A 17,272-nucleotide genomic window follows, 5' to 3' on the forward strand; every position below is an offset into this window, starting at 1 on the left:
GTTTTGTAGCGCGTTTAGAATCTTGTTTTCAAAATGTGGTTTGTCTTTTTAATGCTTTCAGCTCTGCTTGTTTGTACGTTTTAATTTTTGTTTTCCTTTTTTGGCATTTGTTTGGTTTTACATCACCCTCCGGGATCCCCCAATATTGACCCTGTGACCTGTGATCTTTCAACCTACATCCCTACAATGATTTCCTCCCTTCCTGTGACCTCTTTTGGGGCTTGGTGCTTCTCCACCTAGTAGTTTAAGACTAGCCAAAAATGCAAAGCAAGGCTTGAATAACTCTCCTCCAGTGAAAGAGCTGAAAGAATCCTCTGCAGTTGATGCCTTCCGATCCCGCAGCATCAGTGTGTCTGAACATGTGGTCCGCAGGTAGAGGCACTTTAAATGGGGAGGATCCAAGAGCGGCTCAGCCCTTGGAAATTGTACTGCAAGGGTGGGTGGATTTGCATGGGGATGCTTGCATGACTTCGGTACGCAATAAAAAACTGGCCTTGGTTTTGGGAAAGTATCATGGACCTCCCGTGGCTTCCCAGCACCAGCTACTGGGTGGTCACATCGCATCGTCTGTTGTTACTGGTCACTTTGCCCTAATCTCTGATGCTTTAGCAACAAAAATGTCTGGTTTAAAAGTCAAAATGTTGAACCAGGGGACACAAACAAACAAACAGCACCAAAGGAAAAAGGTTGCATTCTGTGCAAGTGAGTCCTGGGTAAAACTCACTAAAACTTCAGCTTTCTGAGCAGTGACTTGCCCAGGAGAGGCTTTTGATACTCTGCAAACTCCTCTACAGGCCAAACTGTGTGGAGCCAAACTGGCTTCAGCTTGGGATTTGTTCTTTGAGCCAGAGGGAGCTGACACAAGTGTTCTGGTCTCAAGGTGTGATGCCGTGAAAGCCTTAATTTGTCTTTCTGTAGAGCAGTTAAATAAATGCTCAGCTCCTTACGAGCTGTTGCTTTCACAACTAAAGAAAACATGTTTTGGTCATAGACGTTGATTTGCTCATGTGAAAGATGAAACAATTAATGCTAGTTTTTAAAGCATCTTTCTGGGTCATTTACATTGAGTGTTAAACTGCAACATGTTGGTTTAAAGTCTGAACGTGAAGATCGGTGCCTTGATCTGTAAGGACTGCTGTCAGTGGAACTGTGGTGTTATTTTTGACCATAACTATATGGTAGTTGGAGGAGAGACACTGAAGTGACTGATTTGTGAATACAGTTCTGGCACTGCATTCTCTAATATCCTCATTAACTTATTAGCTGATGTTCTTCTCTCACATTCTTATATAAATGTAAATATGTAAATTTATGTGTAAACTTGGGTGATTTGAAGGCAGAGTTGCTCTCTATTCTTGTGCCAGTTTCCTGTTCAGAGTGCAATTTTTTTCTGTTTCAAGTTAAATTAGGTTTTATGTAGCTATTGAATTTGGAGGGAAGAAAAAAATTCAAAGCATGAAAGGGATGCAGCAGAGAAAAAACAACAGTCAAGTCTGGAGTGCCCTGATTTGTGGCTCATGGGCAACATCTTGCCTGGGAAACTCTGCGGGTGTCGGGATGCTTGCCCTCGCTATGGCTCCTGTAGATCCTATAGATCCGCGGACTTGGAGCTGGTGCTGCCACTTGCTCTTTGCTTGGCGCACTTGCCCATGGGCCTCCAACATCAGAGAGCACTGGCCTGTTTAACGCAGCTGACAGACATGAAAATGTTTCTCAGTCTCTCCAGATAAAATATGCTTTCTGCAATGACAAACTGCAGAGCTTGAGACTGATCCAAAAATGTTTTGATTATGTCCTGGGTTTAACGTCAGGCCACCTCTCTGATCTGGCACATGCATGTACCGCAGGGTGTTGTGCATCACACTGTCTGTCGGGTGACAGGGACAAGCATTTTGCAATGTGATCTGTCAATTGGAAACGTTCTTTTGTAGTCGGATACAAACATCCATCACTAGTTCAAGCCTGGGCTCTGCGGATGAAAATTCGATGGCTCAGGCTGATGACAACTTAAAAAATCTCCACCTGGAACTCACGGAGACCTGTCTGGACATGATGGCTCGATACGTCTTTTCAAACTTCACGGCTGTGCCTAAAAGGTAGGGGTCACCTGGTCACCATGGGAGAGGTACTTTTGTTTGCTGGATAATCCTGTCCTTGCTGGATAATCAGAGTCTTTGCTACAGAAGCGAGTGTTGTGCCAGCTGCCTTCACATGGGGGGCATTTACTTTTCTTGTTAGCCCTTCCCAGGAGGAGACATGGAGCTCAGACAAGGCTTGTTCCCTTCTGCTCTGTGATATGTGTCCCGTAGTTCTGCTGTTGGTTGATATTAAATTCAGCTCATCCCTTGTCCTGATGGATGATGTTGATGATCCCAAAATATGTTAAAAATGCAGTATAAAGAAGGAAATCGAGCAGTAGCTCCTGTATAGTTATGTGAGATAAGTCCCCTGTTCTGCTGCAGCCCCAGAGTTCATCACAGATGTGTTTCCAGGTCTCCTGTGGGCGAGTTTCTGCTGGCTGGAGGAAGGACGAAGACGTGGCTGGTTGGTAACAAGCTGGTGACCATCACTACAAGCGTCGGAACAGGGACAAGGTCCCTGCTTGGCTTAGACTCTGGAGAACTCCAAAGCAGCACAGAATCAAGGTAAAATTTCCTCCCATTTCTAGAAATTTCTACCTAACAAAGTCACTTAAACCACTCATACAGTGCATCTTTTTAGGTTTTCCACTTACCAGAAGAGGAATGTCTTATTTGTCCAGGATGAGCGATTTCACTGTCAGTATCACCAATATTGTCAGGCACTGGAACAGGCTGCCCAGGGCAGCGGTGGAGTCACCATCCCTGGGGTTCTCAGGGACACGGGTTAGACCTGGACTTGGCAGTGTTGGGTTAACAATTGGAATTAATCATCTTAAAGGACTTTTCCAACCAAAGTAATTCTATGATTTTTTTCTTTTTTTCCCTCCATAGCTCAGACCCTGTTTTGCAAGTGAGACAAACTAAAGAAGCTCCAGCAAAACTGGAATCCCAAGCCGGGCAGCAGGTTTGCAGAAGCTCTCGCAACAGAGTCCGATCCATGTCGGGTAAGTTCCTATCCTGGAGTCTTACTGCCATTTCTGGGGCCATGTTGCAGGCTGAGGTGTGTGAGTGCCTCCTGAAGAGACCCGTGTCTGATCTGATCTTGAGTCTGGACCTGTTGGGTATTTAATAGCAAGGAGGCAGCAGCAGCTTCCTGATGTTGTGCGTGCATCTGCTAGAGAAGCTTAAAAGACTTATTCTGAAATATTTTTAGTGCTAAGCATGGCTCTCCCTTCTGTTTTGTGTCTCTTGCCAGGTGGTCATGCCTTACGTGTTGGTGCTTTAGACAGCTCAGCCTCCCATTTGCCCACCGGCTCCGTTTCCCAAGGGACACAGAGTCCTCCTGCTCCTGCACCTCGGTCAGAGAAGACTAATCCTGCTCCGCAGACGTCTCTGCAGAAAGAAAAAGCAAACTTAGCTGCATATGTCCCACTGCTGACACAGGGATGGGCAGAAATCCTTGTGCGCAGACCCACAGGTATCTTAACCTGAGTGTGGAGGGAACTCTTTTGATAGGCTAAGAAGCCAGAGCCTGGTTGAAGAAGAAAAATCCATATTTAGTTGCAAATGGATCTCTTTGTTGCTCACTGCCTCTTGAAACTAATACGTCTGATACTTGATTCTTTGGAATCACACTTTAATGTTTAAATCTTCAAAATACCTTTGTAAAGATTGAGGCGAGGACTTAAATTTGTATATTAAATACTGTTACAGCAATAGAGCCAGATAATATCAACCTTACTTTGCATTTCCTATTTCTACACAGCTCTGCATTCTCTCTTGAAAATCTGTCTGTGTTGTGTTTTAGCTTCCCGTGCTAGATTAGAGATGGATGAGGATTATGGCTGAAGCTGTGAGGGAAGGAGTAATGGCATGTTCAGAGTCAAAATTCTTGAATCTTGGTGTGTTATACAACATTAACAGGGAATTGCCTATTTCAGCTGAAAGTGGCTTTGTGAGAAAATAACTGACCTGGTATCATTAATTAAAATACCTGAGTGTTTTGGCTGCCTTCTGGGAATCTGCTGTAGTAATGAGTCACCAAGGAAGGTGTTTGAAGAGCCTGGAGTGAAGTGCTGAGCCCTGGGAGCTACTTACTGAAACCAGGAAATTAATCAAGTGATTCTGCCAAATATCGGGAGAACCGAGAACTTGTTCCATTTTGATTTTTACTTGCAAAATCCAAAACAATTTGTGCTTTATTTCGATGTGAGCTGTACAAACTTTCTGGAGTCGAGAGCACTTAATGCTCTTCCCTAATATTCCCTCCCCAGGTAACACCAGCTGGCTGATGAGCCTGGAGAACCCGCTCAGTCCGTTCTCTTCAGATATCAACAACATGCCCCTGCAAGAGCTCTCCAACGCGCTTATGGCTGCAGAGCGTTTTAAAGAACACCGCGAAACGGCTCTGTACAAATCCCTGTCTGTCCCCTCCTCCAGCCTGGCCACCGGCACAGCCAAACCGTCTCTTCTCCAGCGGTCCAACACAGGTGAGGGCTGGCCGGCCGGCGGCGTGTCCAGCAGCCCGGCGCTGGTTAAATCCATTGGAGTTAGTGCAGCGCTTCTAGACCAGTGAAGTTAGGAGCATGAGGAATAGCAATGAGAAGGGGAATCAGTCCCTAGGATTTTTAAGTGAAAAATTCCCTTCCTCCTTGCTCCTGATGTTCCAGTGGAAAAGTGCTTCTCAAAGAGAAGAACGAGGAGTAATGGAAATTCTCTGGGGGACGTGTGTGTTTTGTGCTGTTTCCCAAATGAAAATGAACCAAGTCGTGGATCTTTTCACTCTTCCACCTGTCTGGGGCTGATCTGGGCATCCCCCATGGGCATGGATCATCCCCCGCAGCATTTCCACTTCCATTTGTCTGCAGCGTGGGAGTTGGTGTTTGGCCCTGGGAGAGTGGCCTGTCACAGTGTCACAGACCTTGCCAGCCAGAGCCACGTAATTGCCACTGTCCTTTACAGCATGAGATGGGCAAATGCAAATCCTACTGGCTGTGGATTTATTCCCCTCTTAAAAGGACCATTTAACCTTCAGACCAGTGCAGTTGAATCACTTGACTATCTTTCGATGGCTTTATTTTAACACAGTGGCTTTGCATTGTGTTTACTTTGGTGCTAGTTCACTTCTGAAAGAGCTGTTGATGTTGGGAAGTTAGTGCTGACCAACAGCTGAAATTTCATGTTATTTTTTTAAATGTAATCCCTGCTCAGAGCTTTTATCACCAACAGCTACCGCTGTCGGAGCTGAGCAGTGCTAACAGCAGACAAGGCTTTTCTGGGGAGGTGGCATCAATGGTGTGGATTGTTTGGAAATTCAGTCAAAATGCCAGTATTCAGATTTGTTTTAAACAGGGCAGGGTATGATTTTAGGATTTCAGAATGTGTAAACACAAAATTAGAGCCAAAATCAAATTATCACCTTTTTTTAAAAAAGTAAATTCTTATCCGTGAACACTTAATTATTGGTTCCTGTGGATTTGCGGTATTTAGGTGGTAACTGAGTAGCTAAAGAGTGGCCACCCAAATGCCCCTCCTGGGACAGGCTGAGACAGTCGTTTTGGCCATATCTTGTTAGCACAACTTGTACAGTAACCTGGCCAGAGCTGGCTGGGAAGTGAGTATTTTGAAGAAGTTTTGCTGTCAGACTGTCACATACGTGTTGGTTTTTTCCTCCTTAGAGGTTAAATCTGCCTGAATTATTATCCATATTTTGACTCTTCAGACTATTCTGTGTGTTTAAAAATGACTTTTTGCCAGAAGCGCGTAGCTCAGGAGAAGCTCAGGCTGCTTTCCCATGTGTGCCAGGATGTCATCGAGGAACTTTCAGTTTGAAAAGCTCACAAGGATGCATTCTTCAAAGCGAGCAGCACGAGTCTGCGTTGTCTGAATGTGTTTTTGCCTCCTTACTCACCTTGAGGCCTTGTACCCTTCAAGTATCCCTTTGGCATCTAGTGAGCTTATCCCAGCTTGTTCTTTCCTTTGTTTTCATTTATCTATTTATTTTAAAATAGGCTCTTGGTTATATTTTAAACTCTGTGCTTTTTGATTTTTTTTTCGTATAGTCTCTCCTTCCTTTTGATGTAGCTGCTCACTTGGTTTCCCTTTGCAGTGGCCTCTTTCTCTTCCATGTACCAGTCCAGTTGTCAAGGGAAGTTGCACAGGAGCATATCCTGGGCAGGTATATTTATATATCTTTAAGGACAAAAAAAAAAGTATTGCCATAGAAGAACACCTCTGATTCATAGAAAATGTATCCCTCATACTTCATGTTCCCTTTCCATGTCTCCTGTCTGTACCCAGCCTCATTACTCTCAACAAATGGATCTTGACTAGCATGAGAAGTCCAAGCCAGATCCAACATTTGCAAGCGCAGGCGATTCCTTAAAGCAACTTCTGTTTTAGCTGGGGCAGGTTGTGACTCGTGAGGCACAGCGCTAAATGGCCTGTCAGAATGGCTGAGTGGCTTGGTTAATTGAACTATTGATTTTCAGCTGTGTTTTACAATTGGCTTTGTGTTCTGCTAAATGTAAAAGCTCCCACTTGGCAGAACGGCGCAGTGTGCTTGGGACACCCACCCTCCAGTGAACCCCGTGTCAGCTGCAGGACTCTGGCACAATTGGTCATTGAAAAGAGAAAAGGAGCTAATATACATAGCTTTTATATATATATATATATATATATATATACACATATATATATATAAAAAGTTTGATGTTACAATGGATGCTGGTTAAAAGATTTTTAAATAAAAAAAGAATAAATATATTTCAGGGAAATACCTGCTAAATTCTGGCTTTTTGGAGGCTCTAGAGTACTTTAAAATCTTTCTCCACTTCAGTAAAATTGACTTTGTAATTAAATGAAGTGGAGATCAAACCGCACACCGTATGAGCACAACACCTGCATTGCTTTGATAATGGGTGATGCTTTGTGTGTTTAATTAGAGGGTTGGAATGTGTTGCTGCCTCTTTCCTTCGCTGGAAAATTCTCTGCAGAGCAGCAGGTGTTGGTGACTGCGGGTCCTTGGTGACACGGACCACACAGAGCAACCCTGAGGTGCTGCAGGGAAAGATTGTCCTGTATTTCTCCTTTGCTCATATTATTCTCTTTCCACCTGAAGAATAATTAGCGAGTGCTCGCATTATTTAAAACCAGCAGCAATCTCGGCAGTGGTGTAAGAGCGAGGGGAGCTGGGAAGCACTGGGTGTGTGCAGGTGTGTTCTGGCTTGGACAGCTAACCAGATCAGCACGTTGTTTGGGGGTGTTTGGTTTGGTTTTTTAGAAGGTATGTGTGTGCAATGCTAACTCTTAATTGCTTCTTTGAAATAACTTTGATCCCGCGAGCTGAAATCAATCCAGGAAAAGCTGCTTTAGTGATTTTTAAATTTTTATTTTACTTTTTAATTTTGCTGATTTTATTTATGTTTTGTGTGTGCTAGTTTTATTTTTATTTTACTTTGGAAAACAAATCTTGGCCTTTCAGATTGGTCTTCCAGTCCCTTGTGTGCATAATGGGAAGCCTCCTGTTCTCCAGCCTTTTCCTCAGGACAAAAACCAAAAAGCAAGGCCAAGGGGTCAGACTCATCCCGGTGGTCAGGGCCAGGTCAGACGCTGCGGTGACCCCGTCCCCTGCGCAGGGCTCCCCGGGCTCTGCACTCGGTGCGGTTCCATCAGCCCTTGGGCTGAGCAGATGCCACGTGCAGGTTTCCCAGTATCGCTGCAGTGCATGTGTGACTCTTGCTCTCTCGTCCTTTCGTATGTCTAGGGCTGAATTGTTTCGCTTCTATTGAGACATACTAGGAAAACTGCCAAACTGCAAGGAAATGGCTCCTCCTAAAATCTCTTATCTCCTTCTAGGCCACTACAAGGCACAGGAGCATTGCATTTCAATACCAGAAAAACTGACTTGTTTTTGCACACTTGCATAGAACTGATGTCTTCATTGCCTGGATAATGATGAGCTTTTAATGCTGGTCTTGTACTTCCTCACATCTCCGTAGTTCCTGTCTGTCCTGGTAACCCAGCGTTGATGTACAAGGTCCCGTTTCCTCATTCCGTCCCCTGCTTGTTCATCAGTAACAATTGGACACAACCGCACTTATTTTTGACCAAAGCAGCCGCAGCCCTTTGCTGGGAGGGTAAGGTGCTCAGTTACTCTGTGCAAAAAGGGGAGCCAGGAGCAAGTCTGACATGACAAGAAAAGCAAGAACCAGAGCGCTCATTGAATGTGGCCCTTCTGTTGAAATCCCGTAGGGAAAAGGCTGGTGCGTGAGAGGAGTGGACGGGGACCTGCTGGGCTGTGCCGCACTCCAGGCTTCAGTTCTTCTGCCTTGTGTCTCGGTAGAGTCGGCCGTGGTGCTGGAGGAAGGGAGCCCGTCAGAAACGGAGCTGAAGGAAACCGAGTCCCCTGCTGAGTCTCCGGAGAGCGAGGACATTGAGACTTCATGTTCTGAGCAAGTCCTGAGCGATGAAAGGTTTGGTAAACCCCAGGAGTCTTACAGCAGGGTAAGGAGGAGCAGCTTGACCGATTCTGTTCGGTGTTGGACTCGATGATCTTAAAGGTCTTTTCCAACCTAAATAATTCTATGATTCTATGATACGCGAAAATCCACATGCCGTCAGGAGTGAGGGCTGGACTGGTGGTGCAGGACACACGCAGAGCAGCAGCAGTAAACATCTGGTTTGTGCAGGGTCCTCACTCCACATTGCTTTGTGCTCGGCACCTTCTGCTCATCTTTCATGGGAGGTGTCGGGGGTGCTGTGAGCATTACTATTGTCAGCTTTTATTTTGCGTATCAGGAAAACTGTTCATCTTTGTTTCTCCCCTCTTTAAGTCCTCCTCGACCTCCAGCCAAGAAGAAAAATCTCTGAAGTCGGAAGACCTGGTGGAGGGTGGAATTCCCATCGAGAGGGTCCTGCCATCGGAGGACGGCCAGACACTGGAGGAACTTTCCTTCCAGCCATCCCAGCCGCTCAGCAAGTCCAGTTCTTCCCCCGAGCTACAGACGCTGCAAGAGGTCCTCAAAGATGCCAACAGCAGAGAAGGACCAAGGAGGCTGAGCACAGAAGTCAAATCGAAATCCCAGTCTGGGAACCTGGAAGGGGAAGGGCTGGGCAGTTGGCTGGGCAAGGGGGAGGATGCCAGAGCCACAGGGTCAGGGGGGCTGGATGGCACCGCTCCTGTCACCTCCCCTCGCTCCCCCTCGGGCCTCCGGCCCCGCGGTTACACCATCTCAGACTCAGCCCCATCCCGAAGAGGAAAAAGGATCGAGAGAGAGGCCTTCAAGAGCAGAACAGCAGCCTCCAACGCCGAGAAAGTGCCCGGAATAAACCCAAGGTAGGTGGAGGGGCTTGTCCGGAGCTGGAAGCGGTGAGTTTGGAATTGCTGGAGCCGTGGCTGGATTCGTTTTGGGGGGTGTACTGGTTTTGTGGGACCTACAAAACAGCATCTGATTGAAAAGAAAGATTAATTACCTGTTTTCTCAGGACCTAATACAGGCATGTTGAACCCACTACCACCAAATTAACCTAGTGACATAGAAAATGGATCTCTTAAATGGCAAAATAAATAGATAAATAGTTACCTCATGTTCTTAATCTGTCCTACTTTAGGGTCCAAATGTACGTGTGGCTTGGACGCAGGTCACCTTGGGTTAGCTTGGCTGTGAACAGGATGAATTACTGGTCTTGCAGTTCAAGAAATAGAATGTGCAAAATACTAAGAAGTGGTTATAATAGTTGCTTGTTGAGCTTTATATATTGCCATTTGCCCCAGATTGCATTATGAGACAACCTTCATCGGGTTGAGAGCAGGTAAAATGCAAATGTCTGTAGAATCAGTTATCTGCCAGCCTAGAAATACCCCCCATAGCCTCGAGGCTGGAGCACGTTCCTTCTGCCCCGTTCTGTGTACAGATTTGCCTTTGGAATGGGGAATTTGTTCAGCTGCCGCTGTTTGACACAACCATTGTTTTTTATGACAAGAGTCTATTACAAACCGCGGGTAGTCCAGGCACCTAAAATGTCTCTAGAAGATGAGTAATACTCTGTTAGCATTTTAATTGCTTCTCTTTTTCTTCTGTACATGATGTTCTTACATGCAGTGGGTCAAAATGGACTTAGTTTTTATGGTAACAGGACTTTTTTTTCCCCTCTCTCCCTTAGCTTTGTGTTTTTGCAGTTGTACCACTCCCCATTCTTTGGTGACGAAAACAACAAGCCCCTCTTGCTGCCAAATGAGGTAGGCAAAGATTTTTTTTGTTAATTCTTGTATTTTATTTTTCTAACCTCATTATGTTTGTTGAACATAAATGGTGGTAATGACTGTCCAGCTCAACTGGAGCAGTTTAAAGGTGGTTCCTACCCCCAGTGCTACAGATGGGAGATTTTCTGTTCCCCAGTCCTGGTGGCTCCTGCTTTATGGCTCTGAATTGAATTTGAGATATTGGGAGATTTCGCTGATGCTGTTACAGAATCCGAGCCAGAAAGCAGGATGATTTGTGGACTTTTGTGGTTTTTTGCTGGTAGGAGGAGTGCAGGATGAAAACCGAGCGTTAGGTGATATTAGCAGAACCCGTCAGCCCTCTGTGTATAATAACTGGGAGTGGCCAAGAAGCTTTTTGGGGTCGTTTGATAAATTAGACACAAACTTTGTGGAGAATTAATGCTGGGATGGGGTCCTGGTGACCCGAACACCGCAGCCCTCCAGGTGACGGTTTCCCCTCCTGTTTGGTTCGGATGCTCAGGCAGTGGGAGCCCTGGGGAGATGAGAGCAAGAGACATGATAACTTTTCATCCCTGGAGCTTGAATGAAGATACGGTGTAATTTGTCACGGCAGCTCCATCTAACCTGTACTGTTTGCCATATTAACCTCATGTGAAGTGTAAAACCAGGAGGGTGAGTGGCAGATACCGTGTAGTGCTGCTCTATACCTGGTTCTGGTCCCACAGCCCAGGGCAGCGCTCAGCAAGGAACACACTGGTGCCGATCAGGAGTCGGTGCCCACGTCGTGCTGTCACTGTCCTGACAGGCTTTAGGGAGCGCAGCGGGGTGCGGAGATTGGTTTTTAACGATGTCTTTGGTTGCAGACCTTTGAGAGATCGGTGCAGCTCCTGGATCAAATTCCTTCTTATGACACACACAAGATCGCAGTGCTCTACGTCGGAGAAGGGCAGGTGAGCTGCGTGCAGGTGCATTAACCCTTGAACAAGCACCTCTTGACAGAAGGCCAGGGCACCGCTGTTATAGCTGTGAGATTTGTCCTGCTTCTGCACTCACATTGCTTTTCCTTAGTTTCTTGCACTAAAAATCAGTGCCTGTATGAAGCCAATAACCTCATCACTGTGCTGATTGAGCACTCCCGGCGTTCAGCATGGGACTCCCGTGTTCTTATTTCCTAGAGCAACAACGAAATTGCAATTCTGTCAAACGAACATGGATCCTATCGCTACACGGAGTTCCTGACCGGGCTGGGGAAGCTCATTGAGCTCAAAGACTGTCAGCCAGATAAAATTTACCTCGGAGGCCTGGACGTGTGTGGGGAGGATGGACAGTTTACCTACTGCTGGCACGATGACATTATGCAAGGTAAGGTGGCTCCAGGGCTTGGAATTGGAAGGATGGTGTTTTCTCCACTGATGTCTGACCTGCTTTCTACAAACTCTTTCCTTTCCAAGGATGTGGTAAAGGTGACCTGTGGATCTGTTCTCCTCCCATTCCCTCTCTGGTATCTCTGCAAACCATGTGTTAAAGTTTGCGAGAGATGCATACCTGCCTTATTTAAGAAAAAAAAGAATCAGACCACTTACTTTTAAAACATTCTACTCTGTTAAAGGTTGATATGGTTTGGTGTCAAGGGTTGTAGAATAAGCAGTTTGTTCTCGAGCTGCTATGAAGCTGTTAATTGAGGGTTGTGTGTGCATGTCAAAACGCTGCTAATTGTTCCTCTGCAGAACAGCACTGAAGGCAGGAGGGTTGTCGTTACTGTGGTTGTTGCTAATTGACCTGCAGCATTACCAGCTCCTGCAGCACCAAGCGGTGCAGATACCACCCAGAATCCAACAAGCCACGAGGAACTTCCAAATATTTGGTTTTTATTTGGTTGTCACTAGTGGGGACAAACCCATCGAGGGAGCACAACTTGTATTTTTTATTATTGTGGTGCTGGTACTACTTTGTCTTCCAACAAGTGCTGCATGTTGACCATCACAGCTGGCAGCGCTGCCTTCCCAGACCAGCCTAAGGCTCTTTCTGTTTCCCCTTCAGCCATTTTCCACATCGCTACCCTGATGCCCACAAAGGATTTGGATAAATATCGCTGTGACAAGAAAAGGCACCTCGGGAATGATTTTGTTTCTATTGTTTACAATGATTCTGGAGAAGACTTTAAGCTGGGAACAATAAAGGTACAAGATTATATTTGTGGGTGTAAAAAGGCATATGACTGTTTGTAAACCCTTAATCTAACATGTGTTATCTTAGCAAACAGTGTTGAGATAATGAATGGAGTTTTTTAGCCTCGGTGTGTTCACATGTGTTGGTTTGTGGCACTCAGAAGAATCACGATGATCGTTAAAATGTATCTGACTGTTTTATTGTTTTCTCCTTAGGGTCAGTTCAACTTTGTGCATGTTATCATCACACCTCTTGACTATGACTGTAACCTGGTGACGCTGCAGTGTCGGAAAGGTAGGAACTCCAGCAGCCTTCAGCCTCAGTCTTTCCTGGACTGGTGGTGCCACAACTGCCTTTGCTTGCCTGTGGTTGTGTTGTGAAAGTAAAATAACAGAGGAGAAATTCTCTGAAACCAATTTGCTGCCCAGTTACATCCAAATATGTCCCGTGGTGGTCCCAGCTTTGGCCTCTGTCCTTCCCAACGCCACAGGACCCAATGTTTGAAAGCTGTTGTGGCTCTGTGCATGTTCAGCAGCACCGGTGCCATCATCTGCGGGGCCGTTTGCTTTCCTCCAACCAAAGGGGCACCTCTGGGCTGGGTTTTGTTCACACTGTGGTTCATGTGACAAAGAGCCCCTCAAACTCTCCTCAAACCTTTACGGAGCAGCCAAAATTGGAGAATTTTGAGCCAGTTGTGTTAAGTTGCAGCGCAAGTTCTGTCACAGTTGGAGCTGTAGAACTTGGTGGGAACTTCTGAGATTCTGTAGTGCAATTCTTCATGTTTATGTTACTTATCTCTTTAGTTACTGACAAACTGGTTTGTCCTTAACTGTCTTACAATAATTTTTTTCTTCTTCTTTTAAAACAAAGACATGGAGGGTCTCGTGGACACGAGTGTCGCCAAGGTTATCTCTGACAAGAACCTGCCATTTGTTGCCCGTCAGATGGCTCTGCACGCCAACGTGAGTACCTGGGCTCTCCGAGGCCTCCTGCCTATTTGGTAAACCAAATAGATAAGCTTTCTGCCTCAGTCTTTAAGACACGGTTAGCATGTGAAGAGTTATAATGTAAGCTGCATTTCAGTCAGCACTGAAATGTTGTATTGTTGTGGTTATGTGAATGTGCTGCCTCTCTTTCCCTGCTTCTTCCCAAATTAGATGGCTTCCCAGGTTCATCACAGTCGGTCAAACCCTACTGACACCTACCCATCCAAATGGATCGCGAGGCTCCGGCACATCAAGCGTCTCAGGCACCGGGTAAGTCAGTTCTTAGTGTTTGGAACTGGGCTCTACTTTAGAGTCTTAGTGTAAATAAGGTGCATTAAATCAGCTGTCAAAACCCGCTGAATAAGAGGAAGAGTATGTGTAAGAAGGTTAGAAACCAGCTCTTGTGTAGCGATGTAGGTCTGGACTTGCGAGCTTCCAGCTTGCCCGGTGGCAATGGGGTTGTGGACCCTGGTGACAGAGCTGCAGCCCCTTGGCCCCGTGCTGAGGATGGTGGGACGAGCCACCCCGATTAACTTGCCCCGCGCAAACGGGGAGAGAACGGAGCTCATCTGCTCTCGTTTGACTTTCAGCTACGTGAAGAAACTCAATACCAGACTCCTGGGCTGCCCCTGCAGATGCACCCGTCTGCCCCCGCAAAGCCCCCGCCCCAGGCTCCCCAGGACCCCCCGCCCACCTACGAGACTGGGCAGAGGAAGCGCCTCATCTCCTCGGTGGACGACTTCACCGAGTTCGTGTAGATCCCAGTGGGTCTGTGGCTGTTCTGGGATGGACAAGGCAGCGAGAGCGTTTCACCACCCGCACGGACACGGCGGAGCAGGTTTGCAGACAGCGTGGCTGTGCCGCTCGCATGTGGGCTTGGCATTGAACCCGACCGGAGGCTGGAACGTGTCTCTCTCCGCCTGCCATTGCTGTCTGATGAGGACACTGTATCCCCAGCCGATGCTCCAAAAGGACCAATTCTACATGTTTTGTGTTTATTTCGTTTGAGCTGTTTCAGTGCTTCCACCTCTGTTGGGAACGTTCTTGCAGCACCTTTCTCTGGGCTCCTTCTACACCGGTGGCTGGTGGGAGCAGACAAGCTCTGATCCTCTGCATTTCATCTTGCAGTTGGAAGGTACAGGAATTGTGGGAACTTTGACACCTTTATTGGGAATGAAATACAAAGCATGGAAAATCAAGTTACTATTTCTAAGCTCCCTGGAATCCCAGCTCCTCTCCAGGCCTTGGTGCCTCTCGGCACTTGAACTTTTCAGACTCTCAGCCTTGGTCTGATGTGGCTCCAGGAAGAATTAACTTAGGTTCGCAAGTGACCTGTTGGACATGCTGCTTAAATCCCCAACGACTTGTCTCCATTTTGAGAGATTCATGGCAAACCCTCCTCGTTCGGCAGAAATGCTTTTGGTACCAGAAGGAGCCCAACCCGGGGAGGTGGTGCCACTTGCTGGGGCAGGAGTCGCTCACGATAAACAAACACGGACCCACTGTCCTCCTGCGGGGATTTAACAAGAGCCCAGCGCCGGCTTCAAGGTTCAGCTGCGGAATTTCCGCTGGTTGCAGCGACGCTGGGGGGCAACTCTCGTCCTTTTCTGTGCGCCCAGTAAAATCCTTTATTGACAGACCGTTGAGATGTCTTGGGGCATGGTCTCTGAGTTCTGCCTGTTGCACTAACACCGGGACCGTTTCTGTGGGGCCTTGGCTGCTGAAGCGGGTGACAAACGCTCCTCTTGGTGCCGACGTGTGCAGGGGACGGGGATTCCGCACCCGCCGTGCCTAAGACAGTCAGCAGACACTACACTACTAACTTGGGAGAAACCACGTAAGCTGGACAATGCTGTGAGTACTTTATCTCCTGATTTGTCAATAAATGAGAAATGTGGCTTTTTGGCAATGGGCCTGTGCCGTGGAGATGAAGACAAGTGCAATCTGCACACACAACTGCGAAGTGACAGGCGAGGGAACAAAAGTGATGCTACCAGCTCGTGAAGGGCTGTTCGGGAACGCTAAGTGTATGTTGTGTTTTGAGTGTTTATAAGTCATAAAGGAAATAAAATATTTGTTATGGTCATGGAAGATTCAAACTGTGTTCCATGATAATGTAAATTCCTCCTTTTAGTTTTCCACTCGGGAGCGTAACAGAAGCACGGGAGCCAGGTCCTAGCAGTCATCTTTTATTTGACCTTGTCATTTTTTTTAAGAAACATCCCCACAGTTACAAAATACAATATTTTTGTTTGCAGTGAAATGCTGACCAGACAGTAACAGTTGGCATATTGGTCACAATTTTCTGCTCTTTTAAAAAAAAGCGCTTATATAAGAAGTCCCTCCCTCTCCCTTTTAAACTAATGGATAAAGGCTTTTATTTAAGCAGCTTGATACTGTTGCATCTGTGTGAGACTTAATAAATAAGAAACCATCTCTGGGTGACTACAAACACAGAAATATACATTCAGGAGTATTTATTATGGGCTGGGGCTGCAAGTCAAGTTCATCGCAGGTGCGACTCGGTAACGAAGCAGCGAAGTGCCTGACGGGGACGGGACCCTGGGAGCCCCACGGGAGTTTGTACAAATAACCGCTGCGATGAGAACTGGGGTGCTGGGGGCTGTGGGGGCGCCCACCGTGCACGGGGCGCTCGCGGGGGTTCCAGAGCTGCTCTTGCGCTGCCAAGGGCAGTTGTCTGAGCAGTTGTCTGAGCCTCTGCTCCTCTGGGACCAGGAGCAGCACTTGGTAAGTCACACGCATCACATTGCACTCACATTCGGAACAAGCTGGGTAAGAAACGGGCATTTGGGAACAACCATCCTGAGGTCTCATGTGGAGCTGCCTCATCCCACCTCCCATGAGCTCATTACGGCTGCTCTGCCTCTTCTCTCCTTCCTGCACCTCACTCCAATTAACAACCTCTGAAACGAGCAGACTTGAGCCAGGGGGGTGAGGAGGGGCTGAGAACCAAACTGTGGTTCTTGAACTGAACTCTTTTTGGCTCTTGAAGATGCAAGAGCTTTCCAAGACCTGCTTGGGTCATTTTACTCACTGAATTTTGCTCCACTGCAGAAGGGGACAGATGGATGTGGGGCTGGAGGTTCCAAGGGGCCGCTCTGGGACAGTTGTGCTCAGCTCTCCCATGTAAGAACCCAAATAAGCACTTTCCTATGGAAACCCACCCTTTTCCCAGTTCTCTTGGCCAATAAAAATACCTGCATGTTGACACAGTGCTGCTCAAAGATGAGCAACCTGCTTCTGTCTTTGTGGGCGGTTGCTGTTTATGCAACTAAATTCTTCTCCGGTGCTTTTGCTTTTGAGGCACAGCCAAAGAGACTGGAACTGTGGCTTTAAGGACAGACGTAGACCAGAGTTCCTGAGTTTCACCCAGGGCTTGTGCTTACCTCACCAAAAAAGATTTTGCTTTATAACCCTGTCTGTCCTTGCCCCAGGGAGGAAACACCGAAGGGACAACAAGCTTGAAAACCAGTTTTAGAGACCAGAAGAGGTCTGGAGTGGACAGAGCTGTTTGTAAAAGGAGGAACAAACAACTCCTGCAGCGCACAAAGCTCTGGCATCAGCCCCAGGCCCCACGGCTGGTCCCACCTGCTCCAGGCACCTGCAGCCCCCAAGGTGGGGTTCCCCATCCCACCTCCTGCCCCTCAACTCCGTCACCTCCTCGTCACCTGCCTTTCCTTCCCGCTACAAAAGCTTCACGGTTACCAGGATTAGTTTTGTCCTCTCCACTTCCCTCTGTACAATCTGCTCTTCCAACAACCTCTCTGATGACCAACCACTCTCACTTTAAG

The 17,272-nt window shown here is 47.0% G+C and overlaps 1 protein-coding gene across 2 annotated transcripts in view; it reads left to right on the forward strand.

Annotated features, from left to right (window-relative positions):
- TSC2 (TSC complex subunit 2) overlaps positions 1–15,551 on the forward strand; it is a 30,015-nt gene extending 14,464 nt beyond the window's left edge. For both annotated transcript variants that reach the window (XM_080354118.1, XM_080354119.1), the window contains 15 exons: positions 1,932–2,096; positions 2,493–2,645; positions 2,973–3,085; positions 3,337–3,558; positions 4,355–4,570; positions 8,425–8,585; positions 8,915–9,417; positions 10,245–10,320; positions 11,169–11,255; positions 11,481–11,667; positions 12,346–12,485; positions 12,690–12,768; positions 13,345–13,436; positions 13,632–13,730; positions 14,051–15,551. In XM_080354118.1, the coding sequence (XP_080210244.1) occupies positions 1,932–2,096; positions 2,493–2,645; positions 2,973–3,085; positions 3,337–3,558; positions 4,355–4,570; positions 8,425–8,585; positions 8,915–9,417; positions 10,245–10,320; positions 11,169–11,255; positions 11,481–11,667; positions 12,346–12,485; positions 12,690–12,768; positions 13,345–13,436; positions 13,632–13,730; positions 14,051–14,218 (2,461 nt within the window). In that variant the 3' untranslated portion in view covers positions 14,219–15,551. The remainder of the gene's footprint in view (positions 1–1,931; positions 2,097–2,492; positions 2,646–2,972; positions 3,086–3,336; positions 3,559–4,354; positions 4,571–8,424; positions 8,586–8,914; positions 9,418–10,244; positions 10,321–11,168; positions 11,256–11,480; positions 11,668–12,345; positions 12,486–12,689; positions 12,769–13,344; positions 13,437–13,631; positions 13,731–14,050) is intronic.
- Positions 15,552–17,272: the final 1,721 nt, after the last annotated feature.

This window comes from Nesoenas mayeri, assembly GCF_963082525.1.
Source record: "Nesoenas mayeri genome assembly, chromosome: 15".
In the NCBI taxonomy this organism is placed as follows: domain Eukaryota; kingdom Metazoa; phylum Chordata; class Aves; order Columbiformes; family Columbidae; genus Nesoenas; species Nesoenas mayeri.